Source organism: Haliotis cracherodii, unplaced genomic scaffold (assembly GCF_022045235.1).
Source record: "Haliotis cracherodii isolate W230 unplaced genomic scaffold, xgHalCrac1.p SCAF_5, whole genome shotgun sequence".
Lineage (NCBI taxonomy): Eukaryota > Metazoa > Mollusca > Gastropoda > Lepetellida > Haliotidae > Haliotis > Haliotis cracherodii.
Genome location: NW_027266308.1, coordinates 69,524,547 through 69,545,976, shown reverse-complemented (window position 1 = coordinate 69,545,976; position 21,430 = coordinate 69,524,547). Strand labels below are relative to the sequence as shown.

General features: G+C 41.8%; 2 protein-coding genes across 2 annotated transcripts; one reads left to right on the top strand and one right to left on the bottom strand.

Annotated features, from left to right (window-relative positions):
* The first annotated feature begins 1,238 nt into the window (after window positions 1-1,238).
* LOC139443323 (centriole, cilia and spindle-associated protein-like) lies at window positions 1,239-4,764 on the top strand. Its single transcript, XM_071224304.1, has 4 exons — window positions 1,239-1,308; window positions 1,740-2,146; window positions 3,026-3,327; window positions 4,038-4,764. Exons 2-4 carry the CDS (start codon window positions 1,753-1,755, stop codon window positions 4,293-4,295), a joined length of 954 nt encoding a protein of 317 aa, XP_071080405.1. The 5' UTR covers window positions 1,239-1,308; window positions 1,740-1,752; the 3' UTR covers window positions 4,296-4,764.
* A 2,166-nt stretch (window positions 4,765-6,930) lies between these two features.
* LOC139442079 (ras-related protein Rab-4B) lies at window positions 6,931-19,595 on the bottom strand. Its single transcript, XM_071222859.1, has 7 exons — window positions 19,349-19,595; window positions 14,386-14,466; window positions 12,365-12,479; window positions 11,133-11,195; window positions 10,020-10,174; window positions 9,632-9,727; window positions 6,931-7,914 (listed from the first exon to the last, which is right to left on the bottom strand). The coding sequence occupies exons 1-7, from the start codon at window positions 19,362-19,364 to the stop codon at window positions 7,805-7,807; spliced, it is 636 nt and encodes a 211-aa protein (XP_071078960.1). The 5' UTR covers window positions 19,365-19,595; the 3' UTR covers window positions 6,931-7,804.
* Between the last annotated feature and the right edge of the window lie 1,835 nt (window positions 19,596-21,430).

Here is a 21,430-nt window from a genome sequence, read left to right as displayed (position 1 = left end):
GACTCAACCTCAAAAAGTACAAGAATCTGTACATTACTGAGAAAGTGTTATCCCAAACATAACACTTGTTACATATGACCACTTTCTAAAGGGCATTGTGTGTTCCATCTCTAGGAGTTTATATTCATCCCTTCTCAGCTCTATGGGCTCATATTCATCCCTTTTCAGCTCTAGGAGCTTATATTCACCCCTTTTCAGCTCTAAGAGGTTATATTCATCCCTTTTCAGCTCTAGGAGGTTATATTCATCCCTTTTCAGCTCTTGGAGCCTATGTTCATCCCTTCTCAGCACCAGTAGCTTATATTAATCCCTTCTCAGCTCTAGGAGCTTATATTCATCCCTTTTCAGCCCTAGGAGCTTACATTTATCCCTTTTCAGCCATAGCCCAAAATTACGAGACTTGGGTTCCTTTGATGAATGTTTTTTTATTTAACCTTATTCAAAAGTTCGTATTTCTTATATGTAAGTAACAAGTCCCAACAATGGCGCTACGTCACGGTCCATCTGTTGACATCACAGCCAACCTCGACATTTGTAAGGACGGAGTGTCTATCTGCCTCTACGTATATCTATAGAATGTATTTTCTATCACAGCTTTATAACGGGGTCATTGATGAAGTGCACCCTTCCCTGAATGTACGCCTGTGTCACTCACCACCAATGCCGTATTTCGACGCAGTTTCACGGTGATATTTCCAAACCTGTTCAAAATCTAAAATAAATATTGTGTATGATTTTTATTTCAATCAGTTGTTTCGGGGTTTTACAATTTCAGAAAATGTATAATTACTGATTCACTGTAAATAAGTTAATTAATAATGAATTGATGGTTAAGTAGCGTTTAGGGAGGGACTAATCTGCATTTAAACAATACGTTACACGTCTGCAAACCCTATTTGTACGCTCTAAATCAATTTAGCCAAATAATATATCCCTAATTACAGATAGACAATGTATCAGTTTCAAACACGGCACTAATTAGCCTAGTTCCCTTTCACTGCCTATATATTGACAACGCAAGTGAGCAAGGTTATCTTTTTACAAGTTCACTCTAAGAAAAATGATTTTGTTGATAAAATTCAATTATTCGGGAACTAGCAAGTTGAACTAGCAACCGTTTTCTTTGTTATCACAGATACTTCCTTTTCGGTATGTGTGAAGTATATCGTCTTCTGAGAAGTGATTTTAAGTACGCGCGAGGATCCACGAGAGTTATCTGCTCCTTACACAAGAGGGCGCTGCTGCCTAGCAAACTGTAAATTGTAAACAACCATATTCACAGTGAAGCTGGTCTGTTTGGTGTGCACGGTATGTAAATTTATTTTAGTGGAAATTGATGTGCTCGTAGCACAAAACGCGTGCACTGGTCATTGCAGACGTATGTTCAAAAGCTAGTATGCACTGCGTATTTTGTTAAAGTGTACTTTGCATCGAGCAGGTAGCGGCTCGCGCTTGGAACAACACTTGTCTGAACCGGCCTCGCCGTCATGAAAACATCTTATTGAAAATTCAAAAAAAATTTCTCGCCTCCAAACTGTGATAAAAGCTCAAAAACATGGACGCAAAATGCTAGATATAACATTAGCCAGATCATAAAACAAATATTGTGATTCACAAAGGATGTGTATTTCGGATAAAAAGCAAGTTGTTTAGGCATTTAGCCTAGCATTCAGATGTATACACCACTGTTCGGATACAGTTGTGTGTTATTCTGTATAATTTGTGTCCTGTATTTGCAGTGTAGTGGTTACCATGGGAATGAGATCGGAATATCAGAAGCACTTCAAGGTGTCGGCACTGAGGAAAAGTCTGCCTCTCTACTATGAGAATGTGGCCTTTCGTACAGCTCGCCGAGATAGGGAGTATGCCCACACACCTCTCTCCTGGTACACGGAGGATAAAAACGATGATGAAAGCGTTGACAGCGACAGGGACGCTGACAGTGGATCAGATGGGAACAGTGACAGTCAACAGTTGAAAAGTGGGATGAAGAAAAGACTTAAAGCCGGGAGAGAGGAATGTAGTAGTGATGATGATGATGATGAGCCCCCAAAATCCCTCTCGGTCCATGACGAGCAGGCAAGCAGCTCACCTGTTTCCGCAGAAAGAGAACATCTACCAACCACGCCGACAGTGGATGTAAATGGTATTAGATATTAATTATGTTGAACCTAGACACAATGCAATATGGATGGCTGAACGGCAGATTTAAATTTACTGGTAACTTGACTTTTAGGTAACTCGGAATTGATAGATATAGTCATTGTATGGAGTAAATGGTAAAGGATATATTTTAGGTTATGTATGATAAATAATAAGCATGACATAGTTGCAGGCCTAATTGTTTTAAATTAACCTGCATGTATGTCGTGCAAACTGACGCCATTTGTTTATGTAATCATAAAAATGGAGGGTGTATTGGGAGGTACAGAAGCCTTTTAGGGCCATTTGTTTTGTTATTCGATACTGTCTTGAAATTTCAAGATAGTATAGAAAAAAAAGGAAAAAAACAAATGGCCTTTTAGGGGCTTCTGTAGGATCTTGATATTTCATGATTATTCACTTCAAACATACATTTACGTCTTAGGATGTTAACTTATTATCTTGAAATTTCAACTTAGTATCTTGACATTTCAAGATAGTATCGATTTTTTTTTTTAAAAACAAATGGCCCTAAAAGGCTTCCGTAGGGAGGTAATGTAGCACTACTTGTAAAAATATTGTGTACAAAAATTACATGTTTTATTGATAAGTTACAAACATTCCTCAGTATTCCCATGGGTCCCAGCAAGATGGGTTGACAATAACCATTCCGTCCAGAAGCATATGGCATGACTTCGGGGTATGTCTGGATCAACAGTGGACTGCATCCTGTTTGAATATGCTCGAATCACTTTGTGGAGCCAGAGAATCTTTGTTGCATTCTGCCTTTACATGGGTGGTTTCAGTCATATGTTGATGACTAACAGTCATGATCAACAATGTGCTTAAAATGTTAAGAGCAAAACACTTTGTTATTATTTAGGTACTGATTCAAGGATGAGGAAGCAGAGGCGACCTGACAGAAGACAGAAGATTCCTTGCCCTGTCAGTAAACTACACGCTCCCGTGTCGGGAAAGAAGCAACCGCAAGTAAAGAGCTCCAAGAGGTCAACTACATCCACTGGCCTGAGGTCAGCAGCTTCCCCTTCATCGAGGTTGAGATCAAGAACACCTGCAGCACAACCAGAAGTTGAGCATCCAGCACCATTCTTATCCTATGGCTGGGCAGGTGCTGGACGCAACTTGTCTCAACATAAGACCTTCAACATTCGAGCAACAGCAGATGTGAGCAAATCAATGTTACCATGCAGTTAATGTTGACAGGGTTGCTATCCCATTTTCCTGAAGTTGTTTTTTAAGCTCAGCTGATTGTATCATGACTGTTTTGATACCTGATCACATTTGTAAGCCTCTTTTACCTTCATTGAAGCATCAAACAAGCAACTTTTGTTAAATGTAAGTTCTCTTTACACAATAGTGTAACACTATAGTGAAGCTGGGATGTTTTTAACACTAGAGCTTCAGATAAGCTGCATATTTGCGTAAAATACTCCCCCAAAATATTCAAAACCCAGTTACTTTCAATTAGCTTGGGTACAGAAACACATGCATTAAATGAAAAACTCAAATGTATAAAAAAAAAACAGCATGCGTAAATACCAAATAAATCTTTTTCAGCATGCATACAACAGAGCTAATTTCCGAAACACAATTACAAGCTAATTTACTTTCTATGTCAAACCTAAATATTTAGAACAGTTATATACATCGAAATCATTATTTCATTTTTTGGAAATCTTAAAATGTTCACTTACTTGGGGGAAAACCCAATAGAGTGATTAATAGATGAGTGAAATAATATTGGTTACCCAATGAAAAATGTAATAACCCAATCAAAATAGAAACCCTTAAGTAAAAACTCAATTGCTCAAAAAGTTATCTGAAGCTCTACTAATCCTTGAGCAGTAGTTGATGATATGATGACTTTTTTCCAGGTTTACCCTGCTGCCCTCAGAGCACACTCCAGGAGGGCGACCGCAGCACAACAGAGAGTGGCATCGGCTATACAGATAAAGGAGGATCGCGTGCAGGCACTCTTGAATTCTGCTGCTAACGAGAGAGCTAAGCATGAGATTGAGTGGACATCGGAGTACCGGCAGCAGTACCCTGCCTACAGTGTTGGGGAGTACAGTCGGAGTCTCTCTGCCCGAGCCCATGACAGGAAACTGTGTCGTGTCGTCTATGTGTCGTGATCACACAATGCTGGTAGAATAGGCCGTGTATTTTCTCCAGTTCCGATGCTCAAGACTCTAGTTTGTAATCACACATATCTTAGTCAATGGCACAAGCAACATTGATAGTCATATTATTCAATAGACTGTTCTACCAGGAGATTGGAAACATCTCTTGTGTTTTGTTGATAAAGGTACACAATGATACGCACAGAGTACAGCACTCACCAAGTGGCATGTGCATTGTGGGAGTTGTCTCCCTTGAAATTAGAGACAAAGGCTGTAGATCTTGGCCCTGTGTAGCTATGGAACACTTCACTGGTATGGATTGAAGAGGGCCTGGTGACCCTGCATGAACTTATCTGATAAAACAGGCTTTTTGAGTATGGTGACACAGGGGCTAAGACAACATTAGCTGACATGTCCTACACAACACTGTGATTCACCAGTCTCGTAGCCCGGCTTCTGCATTTTTTTCTGAAAGCTATTTTTTGTACAGATATTTTATTAAATTCTTCTGTTATTTTGTATATGTTTATAATATCAATTGCAAATTTTTGCAAAATGTTACTTTTATATTATATAAGAATAAATCCAACATTTCTTACTTCTTGTGGACATAACGACAACCAAACATTGGTCACATGGCAGGTGTGTTTGTTCAGACCAACAATGAACAACAAACCGTGCTGTTAATGTAGAAGCTTTAACTCGTCTGTCAAATACTAACACCTTTACTTATTTATATATTGAATTTATTCCAGTGTATTTACAGATGCCGTTGTCTTATCGAGACAACACGCAATACAAAATGTTCACATGCTATACAAAACTGCAGTACACTAGGTCTATGTACAAGATGTAGCAAGCAAGAGTTGTACATTGGTCTTACTGATGAGAGTACATGAAAGAAGCTAGCACTGGGACACAGTGCACAGCCTGTATGAGGGTTACTCAAATATTTCCCAGCCTCTTCTGTTTTCTACCATGTCGGTAGACTGCCACTGTGCCAGATCTGTGTCAACAGCGTGGAGGCTGTTGCGGATATAGTCACTACTCCATGGTAATGCATGTGATGGGAACATGACAGAGCTGAAGCCCGATATGCTGCTCCTGAGCTTCTTCTGGGTTACCATGGTTACAATCCCAGGCAGAACAAAGGATTCAGCCTTCTACTAATTGCACATTTCAATTCATAATCACTTTACAAAAACATAACACTAACATGTTACATCCTGCTCTAGCATGTCTAGGTAATAGTTCCTAACATGTCCGATTATCCATAAGACTCCCAGTGGCCAAATTGGTAGCAAGCTTAATAATACCATGCAATGTTCACTACCCATTCACGAAGGGGAATAATTTCACGAAAATACAAGCATATATCAAAGCTAAGTGTATTAGAGGGGAAGTCTGTAAAGACTCAGTTTACTAACATGTTCGTATATGCCAATTTCAGAGTGTATAAGGTCATAATAATGTTTGTAAAGACCTTATTCAGCCTTGGTGTATTATATCATTCAGAACCCACTGAGACCTACATTCTGTCTGCACACAGATGAACCTGGCAATAAGGAACACACATCTCTAACAACAACAGATGGCATCCCATGAGGTTCCTAAACTCGACTGAACAAGGGTGTTGTGTCACTTCCCGGCAAGCCACAAGAGAGATTTATTCAGAGATGTCACTCTTAATCGTGGTTATCCCTAGCCTTTAAAATCACAAAAAGTCAAAATATAAGTGAACATATTGAGAGCCAAATTTTTATAAATCTTATGAAATAGAATAATAGCTGGTAACATTGGTAATAGACAGTTACCATGGTTACATCAACAATAAAAAAACACAATTAATTTAGCCCCCAGTCTGCCTATATTTTGGATAAAGCTTTGAAACTTAGACATGTCTTAGAATTCCAAAATTGTCTTAATCAACTAGACTACATGTAACAATGTAATACATGTTGAAACTGGCACTGACTCATGTACTCGACATATCCAACATCAACTGACACAGTTTAACAGATTCAACAACTGAACTGCAATTCATTTTCACTTGATTTCTCCAAACCTGTCCCAGCAAGGGTCTGGCATCCACCCACAAGCTGGCTGACATTGCAGGCAGCACAACACAATGTACAGGGTATTTACATAATAAGTAGCACTTGAACAACATCACTTAAGCTCAACGGTAGGATAGTCCTGTATATATCTGTACACTACTGAGGACAGGGAGGGTCGTCACAAGCAGACACTCACTCTTTGTTCTACAACAGTCACATACACCAGCATGGATCACAGCATAAATAGATTACCTTTTTACAATGGGAAAACAAGGGCTTGTCATATACTAGTTTTAAATTCTGCAAGCCATGTTTCCTTCCTGTTTCATAGACCAAGTCTCCAGTTGATATGTTTTTTCTCAAAGTAACATTTTCTATGTCTACCTGTTCCTGAAGCCTTACCAGCCATGCCACCTAAATCATAATCTGTATTGAGAAATGAATATCTAACTCTAACTCCCTATACTCTATCAGTGGGGTTGACATCTACACCCCACCCCTACCCTGTAACCTCTAACCCCCACCTCTATCCTATCCTATAACCCCCTACCCTATACCCTCTAAACCCCACCCTATAACCCCAACTCCCATCCCTACCCTGCTGTCAACCTCTAAGCCCTATGCCTACCTAACAGCTGCTATGGATCCGGTTAACCATGGATCACAGACATGGCTACCATGCTCACCAACAAGTTATGATTTTCCCTTCTGAGAACAAACAATTAAAACCATGACAATGTACAAGAGACAAATGTGCCAATGAAATATTTGGGTGAAATAAGTATTTCAGGCTGTCCTTCACTACCGAACTGATCAGCTGGTGACTGAGAAGGTTTTGATAACAACAGTCAGAAAAGAGATGACCACGGATTGTGGTAGTTCCTTGTGATAGATCTCTGGATCAAGCGTCCACTGGGGGGCAGCTACGAGCCGTCCACTGATGACATATCAGAGACTGAGATACATTAGAGATAGAGTTGCATGAGTACAAATATTCACAGCCATTCATGAGATAACGAACATTGACATTTACGAGATTCCAAGAGATGAGTCCAGGCCATCATTTCCTGCCTCCTGCCTTGTTTTCCTGGAATGTGGTTACAACAGCGGCCCATTTCACAGCAACAGCCGAGAAGAGTGTGCTTTTGGAGGCTTAAAATAACAGTCGGACCTACTGGGGCACAGCAACACTCTCTTCCACTGTGTCAAGAACAACCTATTCCTTCATGGAGACTGTCATGCGCTTCTACTTCACCCCATTCATATACATTCATACAAACACATTCACGCTGGCACATCCACACATTCACGCTGGCACATCCACACATTCACACTTGCGCTTACTCACACACACAGTCTGAGGACAGATGGAATGAGCTTGTATGGCGGCTGACATCACCCCAAAGTACCACTCCCTGTTTTGGGCTGCTTCCTCGGGTTGGAGTAGGTAGTAGTGAGGGGGGACTAGCAGGCACAGTCAGGTCGTTTGGTGGCTTGTTGCTGTCGGTGTAGTCGCCGCAGGGAGGCGTCCCCGTATTGAATTCCAGATCCCATACGCTCTGGATCCAGCTCCCCTGATGAAGATAAGGCTTGTACAGATGTTGTCTCCACAAAAGGAAGGTACAACAGGTGGGTAGTAGATTAGGGGGCCGGTCACTGGGTACAACACAGGCGGGTAGTAGGGTAGGGGCGTAGCACTGGGTACAACACAGGTGGGTAGTAGGGTAGGGTGTGTGTCACTGGGTACAACACAGGCGGGTAGGGGGCGTGTCACTGCGTACTACACAGGCGGGTAGTAGGGTAGGGGCGTAGCACTGGGTACAACACAGGTGGGTAGTATGGTAGCGGGTGTGTCACTGGGTACAACACAAGTGGGTAGTAGGGTAGGGTGTGTGTCACTGGGTACAACACAGGCGGGTAGGGGGCGTGTCACTGGGTACTACACAGGTTGGCACTGGGTTAGGGGGTGTGTCACTGGGCACAACACAGGCGGGCAGTAGGTTAGTGGGTGTGTCAATGGGCACAACACAGGTGGGTACTGGGTTAGGAGGTGTGTCACTGGGCACAACACAGGTAGGTAGTAGGGTAGGTGTGTGTCACTGGGCACAACACAGGTAGGTAGTAGGGTAGGTGTGTGTCACTGGGCACAACACAGGCAGGTTGGGTGTGTGTCACTGGGCACAACACAGGTTGGCACTGGGTTAGGGGGCGTGTCACTGGGTACAACACAGGCGGCTAATAGGGTAGGGTTTGTGTCACTGGGCACAACACACGTGGGTAAGGTGTGTGTCACTGGGCACAACACAGGTGGGTAGGGGGTGTGTCACTGGGCACAACACAGGCGGGTAGGGGTTTAGTCACTGGGCACAACACAGGCGGGTAATAGGGTGGGGGGCGTGGCACTGGGTACAACACAGGCGGGTAGTAGGGTAGGGGGCTTGTCACTGGGCACAACACAGGCAGGTAGGGGGCGTGTCACTGGGTACAACACAGGCCAGTAGTAGGTTAGCGGGCGCGTCACTGGGCACAACACTGGTAGGTAGTAGGGTAGGGGTTGTGTCACTGGGCACAACACAGGTGGGTAGTTGGGTAGGGTGTGTGTCACTGGGCACAACACAGGTGTGCAGTAGGTTAGGGGGCGTGTCACTGGGTACAACACAGGCAGTAGTAGGGTAGGAGGTGTGTCACTGGGCACAACACAGGCAGGTAGTAGGGTAGGAGGAGTGTCACTGGGCACAACACAGGCGGGTAGGGGGTTTGTCACTGGGCACAACACAGTTGGGTTGTAGGGTAGGGTGTGTGTCACTGGGCACAACACAGGCGTGCAGTAGGTTAGGGGGCGGGTCACTGGGTACAACACAGGCAGGTAGTAGGGTAGACGGTGTGTCAATGGGCACAACACAGACGTGGAGTATGGTAGGGGGCTTGACACTGGGTACATCTGGGGTAGTAGTGTAGGGGCGTGGCACAACAGGTGGGTAGTAGGGTAGGGGGTGTGTCACTGGGCACAACACAGGCGTGCAGTAGGGTAGGGGGCTTGACACTGGGTACAGCTGAGGTAGTAGTGTAGGGGCGTGGCACAACAGGTGGGTAGTAGGGTAGGGGCACTGGGTACAACACAGGTGGGTTAAAGAGTGGGGCACTGAGAAAAACACAGAGGGGTAGTAGGGTAGAGGGCGTGGCACTGGGTACAACACAAGTGGGTGGTAGGGTGGGGTTTGTGGGTAGATTCCTAAAGCACCCAAGACAAGAATGAATCTATCTAATTTGGCTGCATGAGAGTGGACCTACCTGACTCTATCTTGGTGAGGATAGAGCGTGCACACTTCAGGAAAGTCTCCTCCACATTTTCTCCTGTTAGAGCACTCGTTTCCAAAAACATAAGTTCTGAAAAAAAAACGTAATTCAATCATACACCTGTAGGTAATGGAGGCCAACAACACCGTCAATCATGCTTTTATTTGATCATATATCACCAGACACCCTCAACACAAAAGGGCATTTTTAAGGAAGTAAATACAGGCCCAAGTCCCTAAACATCTAATAAATATAGAGTAAATTTACCATGCTTTGTGAGACATATCGGTAATCAGCTTTGTGTTAAATGAAATCATAGGAACATCCCCATGTAAAGCTGAATAGCATATTTTGAAAACAATTAGTCCCCAAATTTGCTGACCATTCTCCTGTGCAAAGCGGCTAGCTTCCAAGAAGGTGACTTCACGGTCTGCCTCCAGGTCCTTCTTGTTGCCGACCAAGATGATGACGATGTTGGGACTGGCCAGGGTGCGGGCATCAGTCAGCCAGTTGGTCAGAGCGTTGTACGTCTCACGGCTACAACAAACACATGTCACTGTACGTCTCACGGCTACAACAAACACATGTCACTGTACGTCTCACGGCTACAACAAACACATGTCACTGTATGTCTCACGGCTACAACAAACACGTCACTGTATGTCTCACGGCTACAACAAACACGTCACTGTACGTCTCACGGCTACAACAAACACGTCACTGTATGTCTAACAAACACAACAAACACATGTCACTGTACGTCTCACAAACACATGTCACTACGTCTCACGGCTACAACAAATATGTCACTGTATGTCTCACAAACACAACAAACACATGTCACTACGTCTCACGGCTACAACAAACACAACACTATGTCTCACGGCTACAACCAACTCATCACTGTACGTCTCACAGCTACAACAAACACAACACTGTATCTCTCACGGCTACAACAAACTCAACACTGTATGTCTCACGGCTACAACAAACACACATCACTGTATGTCTCACGGCTACAACAAACACAACACTGTATGTCTCACTGCTTCAAAAAACACACATCACTGTACGTCTCACAGCTACAACAAACTCACATTAGTGGACGTCTCACGGCTACAACAAACACACATCACTGTACGTCTCAGCTACAACAAACACAACACTGTATGTCTCACGGCTACAACCAACACATCACTATACGTCTCACAGCTACAACAAACACACATCACTGTAGTCTCACGGCTACAACAAACACAAAACTGTATGTCTCACGGCTACAACCAACACATCACTGTACGTCTCACAGCTACAACAAACACACATCACTACGTCTTACGGCTACAACAAACACACATCACTGTACATCTCACTGCTTCTACAAACACATTTTGTGTCTGACATGTAAGGAAGTGATCTCCTTATGTGTGACAGAGAACCTGCTACCGGATGTTTGTGACAGTGACTGTTACGTATTCTTCATAAGGAAACTCACCTGGTTATGTCATACACCAGCAGAGCACCAGCAGCCCCTCGGTAGTAACTGCGGGTTACTGACCTGCAAAACAAAATATGTCGCACTTTGAAACCATAGTACCTGGTATTGCAGTAACAAACAGTGTGGTATCTGACTGCACCAGACAGTGTGGTATCTGACTGCACCAGACAGTGTGGTATCAGACTCCACCAGACAGTGTGGTATCTGACTGCACCAGACAGTGTGGTATCTGACTGCACCAGGCAGTGTGATATCTGACTGCCCCAGACAGTGTGGTATCTGACTGCACCAGACAGTGTGGTATCTGACTGCACCAGACAGTGGGGTATCTGACTCCACCAGACAGTGTGGTATCTGACTGCACCAGACAGTGTGGTATCAGACTCCACCAGACAGTGTGGTATCTGACAGCACCAGACAGTGTGGTATCTGATTGCACCAGACAGTGTGGTATCTGACTCCACCAGACAGTGTGATATCTGACTGCCCCAGACAGTGTGGTATCTGACTGCACCAGACAGTGGGGTATCTGACTCCACCAGACAGTGTGGTATCTGACTCCACCAGACAGTGTGGTATCTGACTCCACCAGACAGTGTGGTATCTGACTCCACCAGACAGTGCGATATCTGACTGCCCCAGACAGTGTGGTATCTGACTGAACCAGACAGTGGGGTATCTGACTGCACCAGACAGTGTGGTATCTGACTGCACCAGACAGTGTGGTATCTGACTCCAGCAGACAGTGTGGTATCTGACTGCACCAGACAGTGTGGTATCTGACTCCAGCAGACAGTGTGGTATCTGACTGCACTAGACAGTGGGGTATCTGACTGCAACTGACAGTGTGGTATCTCACTCCACCAGACAGTGTGGTATCTGACTGCACCAGACAGTGTGGTATCTGACTGCACCAGACTCCACTAGATATTGCGGCAACTTCCTCCTACAGTCCTGACCCTTCTTTTCTCTTTTGTTTGTTGTTTAACGTCACACACAGCAATATTCCAGCTCTATGACGGGGGTCTGTAAATATTCGAGTCTGGACCAGACAATCCAGTGATAGATATCATGAGCATCGATCCACACAATTGGGATACGAAAACCAAATCAGTGAGCCTGATCACCCGATCCCATTTGTCGCCTCTTACGACGAACATGGGTTGCTGAAGACCAATTCTAACCCAGATCTTCATGGGTCCAGTACTGACACAGGCAGACTGACCAACCTAAATCTTTCCTGCCCAGCTGTGTCCCAGATCTGGAGCTTGACTGCTTTTCCACCAACATTGACCACCTTGCTTCCAAACTCAACTCCAATCGTGTGGTTCGAGTCCTGCTTGACTGAAACAGGTAATATTCTGTATATCATCCTAAAGGTTCTCAATATGGAGATCTACACTTCTCTGAAACAGATAATATTCTGTATATTATCCTGAAAGTTCTCAATATGGGATATCTACACTTCACTGAAACAGATAATATTCTGTATATCATCCTGAAAGTTCTCAATATGGGATATCTACACTTCACTGAAACAGATAATATTCTGTATATCATCCTGCAGGTTCTCAATATGGAGATCTACACTTCTCTGAAACAGATAATATTCTGTATATTATCCTGAAGGTTGTCAATATGGAGATCTACACTTCTCTGGAAACAGATAATATTCTGTATATCATCCTGAAGGTTCTCAATATGGAGATCTACACTTCTCTGAAACAGATAACATTCTGTATATTATCCTGAAGGTTCTCAATATGGAGATCTACACTTCACTGAAACAGATAATATTCTGTGTATTATCCTGAAGGTTCTCAATATCTAGATCTACACTTCACTGAAACAGATAATATTCTGTAGATCATCCTAAAGGTTCTCAATTTCTGTTCCATTAAACATGTTAAACGTTTTAATTTACCAACAGCGCCTTTAATTCACTGAAGTCACAAGTGGTCCAATCAGAATCGAGCTTACACATTTTTTCAAATATTGTAGTCCTAGTTCCGATAATGGCAAAGATGTTGCAGTATCACCGTCCAGAGGTTATGATAGCGATACACAGAATGTTTTGCATGGCTCATCTGAGAGTGACCATGGTGACAGACTGAGGAAAGGTAGAGAAACTGAGAAAGGTAGACATTTTCAACGAACCTGGCTTTGTGACTAGATGTGGTTGTAGCACAATGCAGAAAGAAATATTACAACATGTCAGCTTTGTAGTAATCATGTGAAATCTAATTCAATGTTATAGCTAAATTCTAATTTTAGAATGAGTACTTTGATAAGACATATTAACAGCAGATTTCACAAACAAGCTATTCAGGCTAAATATTTGACTTTGGATGTTGTTGCTGCACATCTGAGAAACATGCTATACAAAACATTGCATGTATCGCCAACATTACTTGTGGATGGTGATTCTGCATCGTTGACCTGCATATAGGGTTGTAAGTTTTGTAGGGTCTCTCCAAGTGTGGCCCTATACAGTATAGAAATAACCCCATGTATTAATGCTGAAAGGGTCCCTGTCCCCATTTGTTCAGTTTCTTGGCACAACACGGACATAGTGTTTTTGTGTGTTGCATAAGAAAATGAAAACTTCCTGTTTTGATGGTTAGGCCTGCATAAATCAAACATGTTGACAAAACGGGGGAAATGCGACAGTGATTTTTCTCTCCAGTTTGTTATCTCCCCTCTGTACATGACTACAACATGGTGGCAACTGACCATGCGGTTTGGGTGATAAATACTATACATGTAGTTGTTTAACGCTACACTCAGCAATATTCCAGCTTATATGACAGTGGTCTGTAAATAATCAAGTCTGAACCAGACAATCCAGTGACTGACATCATTAGCATCGATTCACGCAATGGGGATACGATGACATGCATCAACCAAGTCAGTGAGCCTGACCACCTGACTCCGTCAGTCGCCTCTTACGACAAGTATAGTCAGTCGCCTTTTACAGCAAACATGGGTTGCTGAAAACCTATTCTACCCCAGATCTTCCCAGGTCTGAGTCATATTTACTTCGGTATGTAGAAAATATGATCTACATGTACAATCAGTGTCAATTACTGTGAAACACTTTAGCTCCCAATATATTGTATAAAGCCATATACATGTATTGCAATATATTGCAATAAAAATATTTTGCCAATGCACAGCCTACTGATGACATCATACCCCAGTGGCCTGGGATATTGATCTTGGTGACTTGGACGTGAGCTACCGAACTTACACTTGTTCTCTATGAACTGATGCAGGATGCAGGACTTGCCAGTCCCAGCACTGCCGATCACCAGGAACTTGAACAAGAAATCTGAAAGCAAAAATTAGTGGATTGTGGCAACGATGATACGTTTGGGCAACCAATGAAATAGAACATGTAGAACACACAAGGTAAGTGTAGGACACGTCACATACACTAGGTACGTGTAGAACAGGTAATATACACTAGGTAAGTGTAGAACAGGTAATATACACTAGGTAAGTGTAGAACAGGTAATATACACTAGGTAAGTGTAGAACAGGTAATATACACTAGGTGAGTGTAGAACAGGAAATATACACTAGGTGAGTGTAGAACAGGTAATATACACTAGGTAAGTGTAGAACAGGAAATATACACTAGGTGAGTGTAGAACAGGAAATATACACTAGGTGAGTGTAGAACAGGTAATATACACTAGGTAGGTGTAGAACAGGTAATATACACTAGGTAAGTGTAGAGCAGGTAATATACACTAGGTACGTGTAGAACAGGTAATATACACTAGGTAAGTGTAGAACAGGTAATATACACTAGGTAAGTGTAGAACAGGTAATATACACTAGGTAAGTGTAGAACAGGTAATATACACTAGTAAGTGTAGAACAGGTAATATACACTAGGTAAGTGTAGAACAGGTGATATACACTAGGTAAGTGTAGAACAGGTAATATACACTAGGTAAGTGTAGAAGAGGTAATATACACTAGGTAAGTGTAGAACAGGAAATATACACTAGGTAAGTGTAGAACAGGTAATATACACTAGGTAAGTGTAGAACAGGTAATATACACTAGGTACGTGTAGAACAGGTAATATACATTAGGTAAGTGTAGAACAGGTAATATACACTAGGTAAGTGTAGAACAGGTAATATACACTAGGTAAGTGTAGAACAGGTAATATACACTAGGTAAGTGTAGAACAGGTAATATATTGTTTGTAGCCTAATTTACTCCTCATTTACACAGAACCCCACCTGTCATCATGGTAACTGGTACTAGCAGCAGGGTCATGATAAGAGCATAACACTGTTGGGTATCTTGTGGACTTTTCTCTGCATATCACATCTGTTATTATTCACAATCCCAATTTTGATAAACATGTCAATGTCACATGTCAAATATGAAACACATACACAATTATATTCCAGTGAGATCACTTCCAGTCTCATGACATATCATGTTTCTGAAAACACATGTGCTGTGCAGGTGCAATCAAAGACCAGAACTTCACTACCCAAGGATGTCACTCACGGCCCTCAAACTTCACACTAGTCCAGTAGCCAGGGACTGATACATTGTGCTGGGGACAAGAAAATCTCCAATGATGGACATCTTCCTTATTCGGAATATAATTCTGAACCAGTTCTCAATGTTTCATTTTGCTACAAATTGGAACTGAATAAAATAAAAATAAAATGCAAACATAGTAAACATTATTGTCGGGTTCAAGCAGGACTTGCTACAGACTGACGACTAGTCAAATAAGGTTTACACTTGTACTCTGGACCAGCATGTGAAACAAGTCTCAAAATACTGCCGTCTTAAAAGTTACTAACCAGTTTCAAATTTCACTAGCTTAAATATGCGACAGTTTATATTTCCAGAAATTATCTGAAGGCATCAATAAAATAAACCCAAATTGCAAAACTTGAGTCAAATATTAAGAATGGGGTTATCTCACAACCTCAATTTGTTATGTTTATTATGATCTACAGAAACGGGAGAACTTTTTTTAATTTTGATCAACTAAAAGCTGTGTATAAAATATCATTTTTAAAATTTCAGTAGCCAGTCAGGCTAGGGACATTTCATGATCTATTGCCTAACCGAAATGTTGCTAGCCATTGGCTAGCGGGCAGGCGGCTATTTCACACACTGTTCCAGACTTGTCTTAAAAAAACAACAAATTTCTCAGGCTGAACTTGGCACTGCTAGCCTGGGCTATTGGGGGGTAAAGATGTTATGTGTGCCCTTGGGAACTTAAAGGGGCACTGATCTAACGCCATTCCCCGGACTGGTTGTTGCTTTTGTTTTTGTTTTTTTCACCGTGAGTACCCGGATGATACGCAACGCAACTGAGCGTGACCAGAGACTGGGCTACCGTCTGCAAGGACAGCTAAATAAACTTGGAGGCTGGAGGCAATATTTGTTTTACGCATTTTTGAATAAACACTGATTGGTTAAATGTGATCTATAAAGATTCGACAAAGGGCGCATGTTAATTAATTTCTTCAGCCTAAACAAACAGACAAAAAGAACGGCGGAGCTCATCGGAAGTCGTCATTTGGAAATACCCCAGATGGTTACAGTTTAATACTAAAAAAAAGTATCCATGCAGTGAAAGCATTTTCGGATTTCGGATTGCGTCGATAATACGATTACTACTCCCTTGTTGTCATCCACGTTTTCTCGTATAACCCCACACTTGTGTATTTGTCGTCATTCACTTGATGCTCAGTTAATGAATTTATTACAGGTACAATTAGTGGTAGCACCACTTAGATTACCTGACAAAGGTTCTCATTTGGCATTTATTGTGTCTGGGGTAATTATTCAATCTAAATCCAGGTTTGAAGTGAGGTGAAATGTGCGTTATGTAATATGCACGTGGCAGCCCAGCAATAGATGAATGATCAGTTGATTTACTTTTTTAGGTAAATCAACGGATCGTTCCTAGTCATCAAAGGATTAACAGAAAATACGTTGATTGATTAATCACTGTTATCTTGCACAGTGGATATGTCAAAAGGGAGTGTTTACATGTCTAGGTTTACTAAAACAAAGGGAATACACTCATATCATGGCGTGAAGTGCCGATGTAAAAACAACATACTTTGTTCAAAGGGTTAACTGATAATACGTTGATTGGTTGCTCATTGTTATCAAACTCAGTGGATTTTTTAGGAACCGTGGACGTAATGAAAATAGTTGTCACGTGGGCTTTCTCAGCCAACCCTGGAGACTTGACACCTATGTGAAACACCTGAAACAATCCAAGTGATCAGTTGAGAAACGAACACTAGTTATAATATCCCGAAACGATATATATCTTTTAGAATATTTGATAGTTACAGAGACACGTGACATCGAATAAGTTATTTTGTATAGCTGCAGATGAGTGGCACATTATTCCTTTGTGTGGATATTCACGGATACATTCCTCGAACAAGGAAGCAGCCTATTTATACACATAAATTTGGTAAGTTGTAATTATGGTATTTGCATTTTGTTTTCCTTCATTTGAACAGATTCGTTCTTGTTTCTCTACGTCTTGGTTGGGAAATTCTTCAATGCGCGATAGACGTTGTTTTCACAGGTCATTTCCTTTGTAAGCGTGTATAGATTACCGTCAATTTGTAAAATGTGATTCTCTCAGGCAATTTATAAAATGTGTAAATATTTCAGTCATTTTGACTAAAAAATCTGTCCAGATTGATTAAGACGATCAAAAGGGCCTACAAACTTCACAACAGATTATTATGTAGGATTAGAAGCCAAACAACATAGAAATGTACTTTTCAACGTAACATTTTCAGTCTCTTGGTGATGACATTAAACATCAAAATGTTTGGAATTCGTTATCATAATAATACAGATGGAAATGTTTTTCAGTCACTTTGTAAAATAACTGAATATTTATACGTTTAATAAATATGTTACACATTTTGACAGTAAAAAAATATACACACTATAAAAAAAGCAATGCTCAGGTGAGATATTTACTTTGTGTTGCAAGTCAAAATAGTGTAAATGAACATCGCAAAATTACCAAGCAAGTGACTTATCAAAACTTCGTCACCATTACCGATGATTACCACAAAGATACCTACATTTCCTTATTATCTCGAAAACTGTATTTCATTTTGTTGATCAATGTGACCATACGCTCTTATTACTACCGGTATCCATAAAAGTGACTGATGCGCTTACGAATGGCGCAACAGAGGTCGCGAGCTAGTCTAGATTTCTGCTCTACATCCGGGTACTCACTGGGAAAAAACAATAACAAAGGCAACAACCAGTCCCGGGGAATTGCGTTAGATCAGTGCCCCTTTAACTCCAAAACTGGTTTCTTAGAAGATATCCCTGCAATGAAATTACAGAACAGTGCTTTGCAGTCCATTGTCACATCGCGGTTACCATGACATCACAGTCAAATGAATTCACTAATCTATCTACCACTGAAGCTGGTTGGCCGTACTTGTACAATCCAGACACTGTTTATTGTTTTTTAGAAACTGAAAAAGTTGGAGAATAAACAGAATCTCACAATCATGTCTTTTGATATAAAACATTTCAACACTTGTTGATAATCGGGATATGTTTAAAACATGGAATAACAAGTCAATCAATCATAACAGTTCCAACCAGATAGCTATTATGAAATTGCTGGTTTCATATCTTCAAACACAATGAATATAATTTCATAATGAGCTAGATAAAAAGCAGTCGTAGTTCAGAAAAAATGCTCTCTTTCAATGAGAATGATATACCCCATTCAATATCTGGCTTATTATGTAAATCACACGATGCACTAAGTACATCTATTACTGGTTGCATAGATAATAAACACTAGTGTGCCATGTTCTGGCAACCTGGATCTTTACCTGACACATCCCAGTGAGATTTATATGAACCCTGATATTACCATGGACCTTCACAGCTATAGGTCACACACACAACCAAAACATTATTTCTGTTATCCACACAAGGCGAAAGTGCAATGTTTAATAGAGATTCATGTGTAAACAATTTCTCGATTCTCAGCTGTCAAGAAAATAAACGACCCGACCCATTCATCATCCTTCACAACTGATCACATCACTGTTCACAGTACATCAGCTGAAGAATAAGTCACTTCGTGCAATAAAAATGTTTCACTGTGGGAATAGTCGTCTTCCTTGCATGAACAATGACCAAAAACTTACCATAAGATTCTGACATTTTGATTATTCCTATACGTCAGTGTCTGTGACGGTATATTTTGAGACTACTTCCTCCAAAATGGCTGTCGCTTCCAAATCAAATCTCGTCAGTGCGGTAACCGACTTTTGATATCTCCAGACTATCAGCAATAACCAAGCTTTGTTCAGTGCGTTAAAGTTGTTGGGAAAAGTCAAAGTACGAAAAATAAAGAAAACTCGCTTTATGTCTAACATAAAATGACATCATATACCGAACTCACAACAGTATTGGTATAGAAGCGCTTCCTACTGTTGTATTTTGGCGATGACTCGGTGTACCTGGTCCATACACAAACGTTCTATTGACTACATAGATTTTCGAAAGAAAGACATTATTTTTCTCATCTTTAGATGTTAATCTGACACTGACTAGAGATCATGAAAGGGAAGTCACGGAACAGTTCACTTTCTACGTGTGTTATTGTTCAACTACTGTACAGATCGTCACGTGTGTTAGCAAGTATTTAACGAAGCATCAATACTATTACAGCAATCAAGTACATACAACCATAATTTAGTAGTTCAAACCAGAAGTTTCTTAGCACGGGGACTTGTTATTGGTCAGTAACTAAAATATATACCCCCTATATATATTTTAGTTGCTGACCAATAACAAGTTTCTGTGTTTCTCAGATTCATGGCACCTCTAAGATATCTCAGCCCATCGGCTGTAGACCGGCTTTGGCATTTACAAGTTTGTGAGTTTTAAAACTACCTTTTCGATACCTATTAAATCACTTGGTTTATTTCAGCAGAGATTAATTGTAGATGATCCCAGCAATAACGTCATTAACTCGCATGGTGACTAGTCGTCAGCTGGCTTTGTATACCGCTCAGTACCGCACTGGACGGACCACCTCCTACACTGCAGTCACATACACACATCAGCGTCCAAGGTCGGCATATCCTTTAGGCTTGTGTACAGACAGGTATCTTTGCATAATCTCCCTGGTATAGATATCTAGACTGTGCAGAGTTGCGTCCATTGGGCACACCAGAAACCCACGACCGTGGGTTCGAACCGATTATGTTTCTAGCTAGGTTTGCCAGCACCATACCCGTGCTCGTGAGTCTCGTGGCAATCGTCTAAGACTTGCATTACTTCAGGATTTCCTCCCACATCAAGCTGTCACGCCGTGATATAACTGTCCAGAATACTATCCAAAGCGGCGTTAAACTACACTCACTCACTCGTATTGTTTCAAGATTACATTTAATAAAAAAACAACCTAATGGTTCAAAGAAAATAATCTAAAAGCACCCACACGTGTTCAGTTCAAGGTGCTTTGCGAGCCTCACCGTGGTTCGGTTTCATCCTTGGCACCTAGGTATATAAGATTGCTCGTTCGTTTGAAATGTCACTCTGGGTCGATCCGGTCTATTGTGAGCGGCTATAAAGTCTACCAGTCAATCGAGTCCAAGACAGCAATTTATCACGACGGAGGCGTCTGGACCGGACAGGAACCAATACTCCACACAGGGTACGATGGCACATATTCTGTCCAGCAAGCCGGTTTACACAACCACACCGAGTCGCTGTCTACAACAGGCTTGTCTCAACTACTCGATAGATCATTCGATGATCCCAAGAACTGTACCTAGCTTTGCTGCATGATGTGAAATAGGGTTTAATGTACAGCCAAGTCGTGCGTGCTGCCTGTACTAGTCCGAACTGATGCTGATGTGATAGTGCCAGCCCACTAGGATACTAAACCGCAGTTTAGCATCACTTAGAAACAGTATACTGACCCCGAGCCGCCCAGTCCAAGTTTTATCCCCTTATTACAGAGCACCAGACAGGATAACAAGTGCCATCTTATAAGGTTCTTTGGTATGACGCGGCCTTGGGAATGAACCACCGATCTTCCGTTCTCCGGGCAGACGCTCTATCCACTAGACCACGGAAGTGGTCTGCACGCATGTACCTGACGAGGGAAAATGCAAGCACCAGCAGTGACCATGTGTCATATATTCAACAACTTCTACAAAATGAGGGTTTAAATAGTCTCCGAGCGCTCTTCCCACGAGGCCTACATTGTCGCCCTA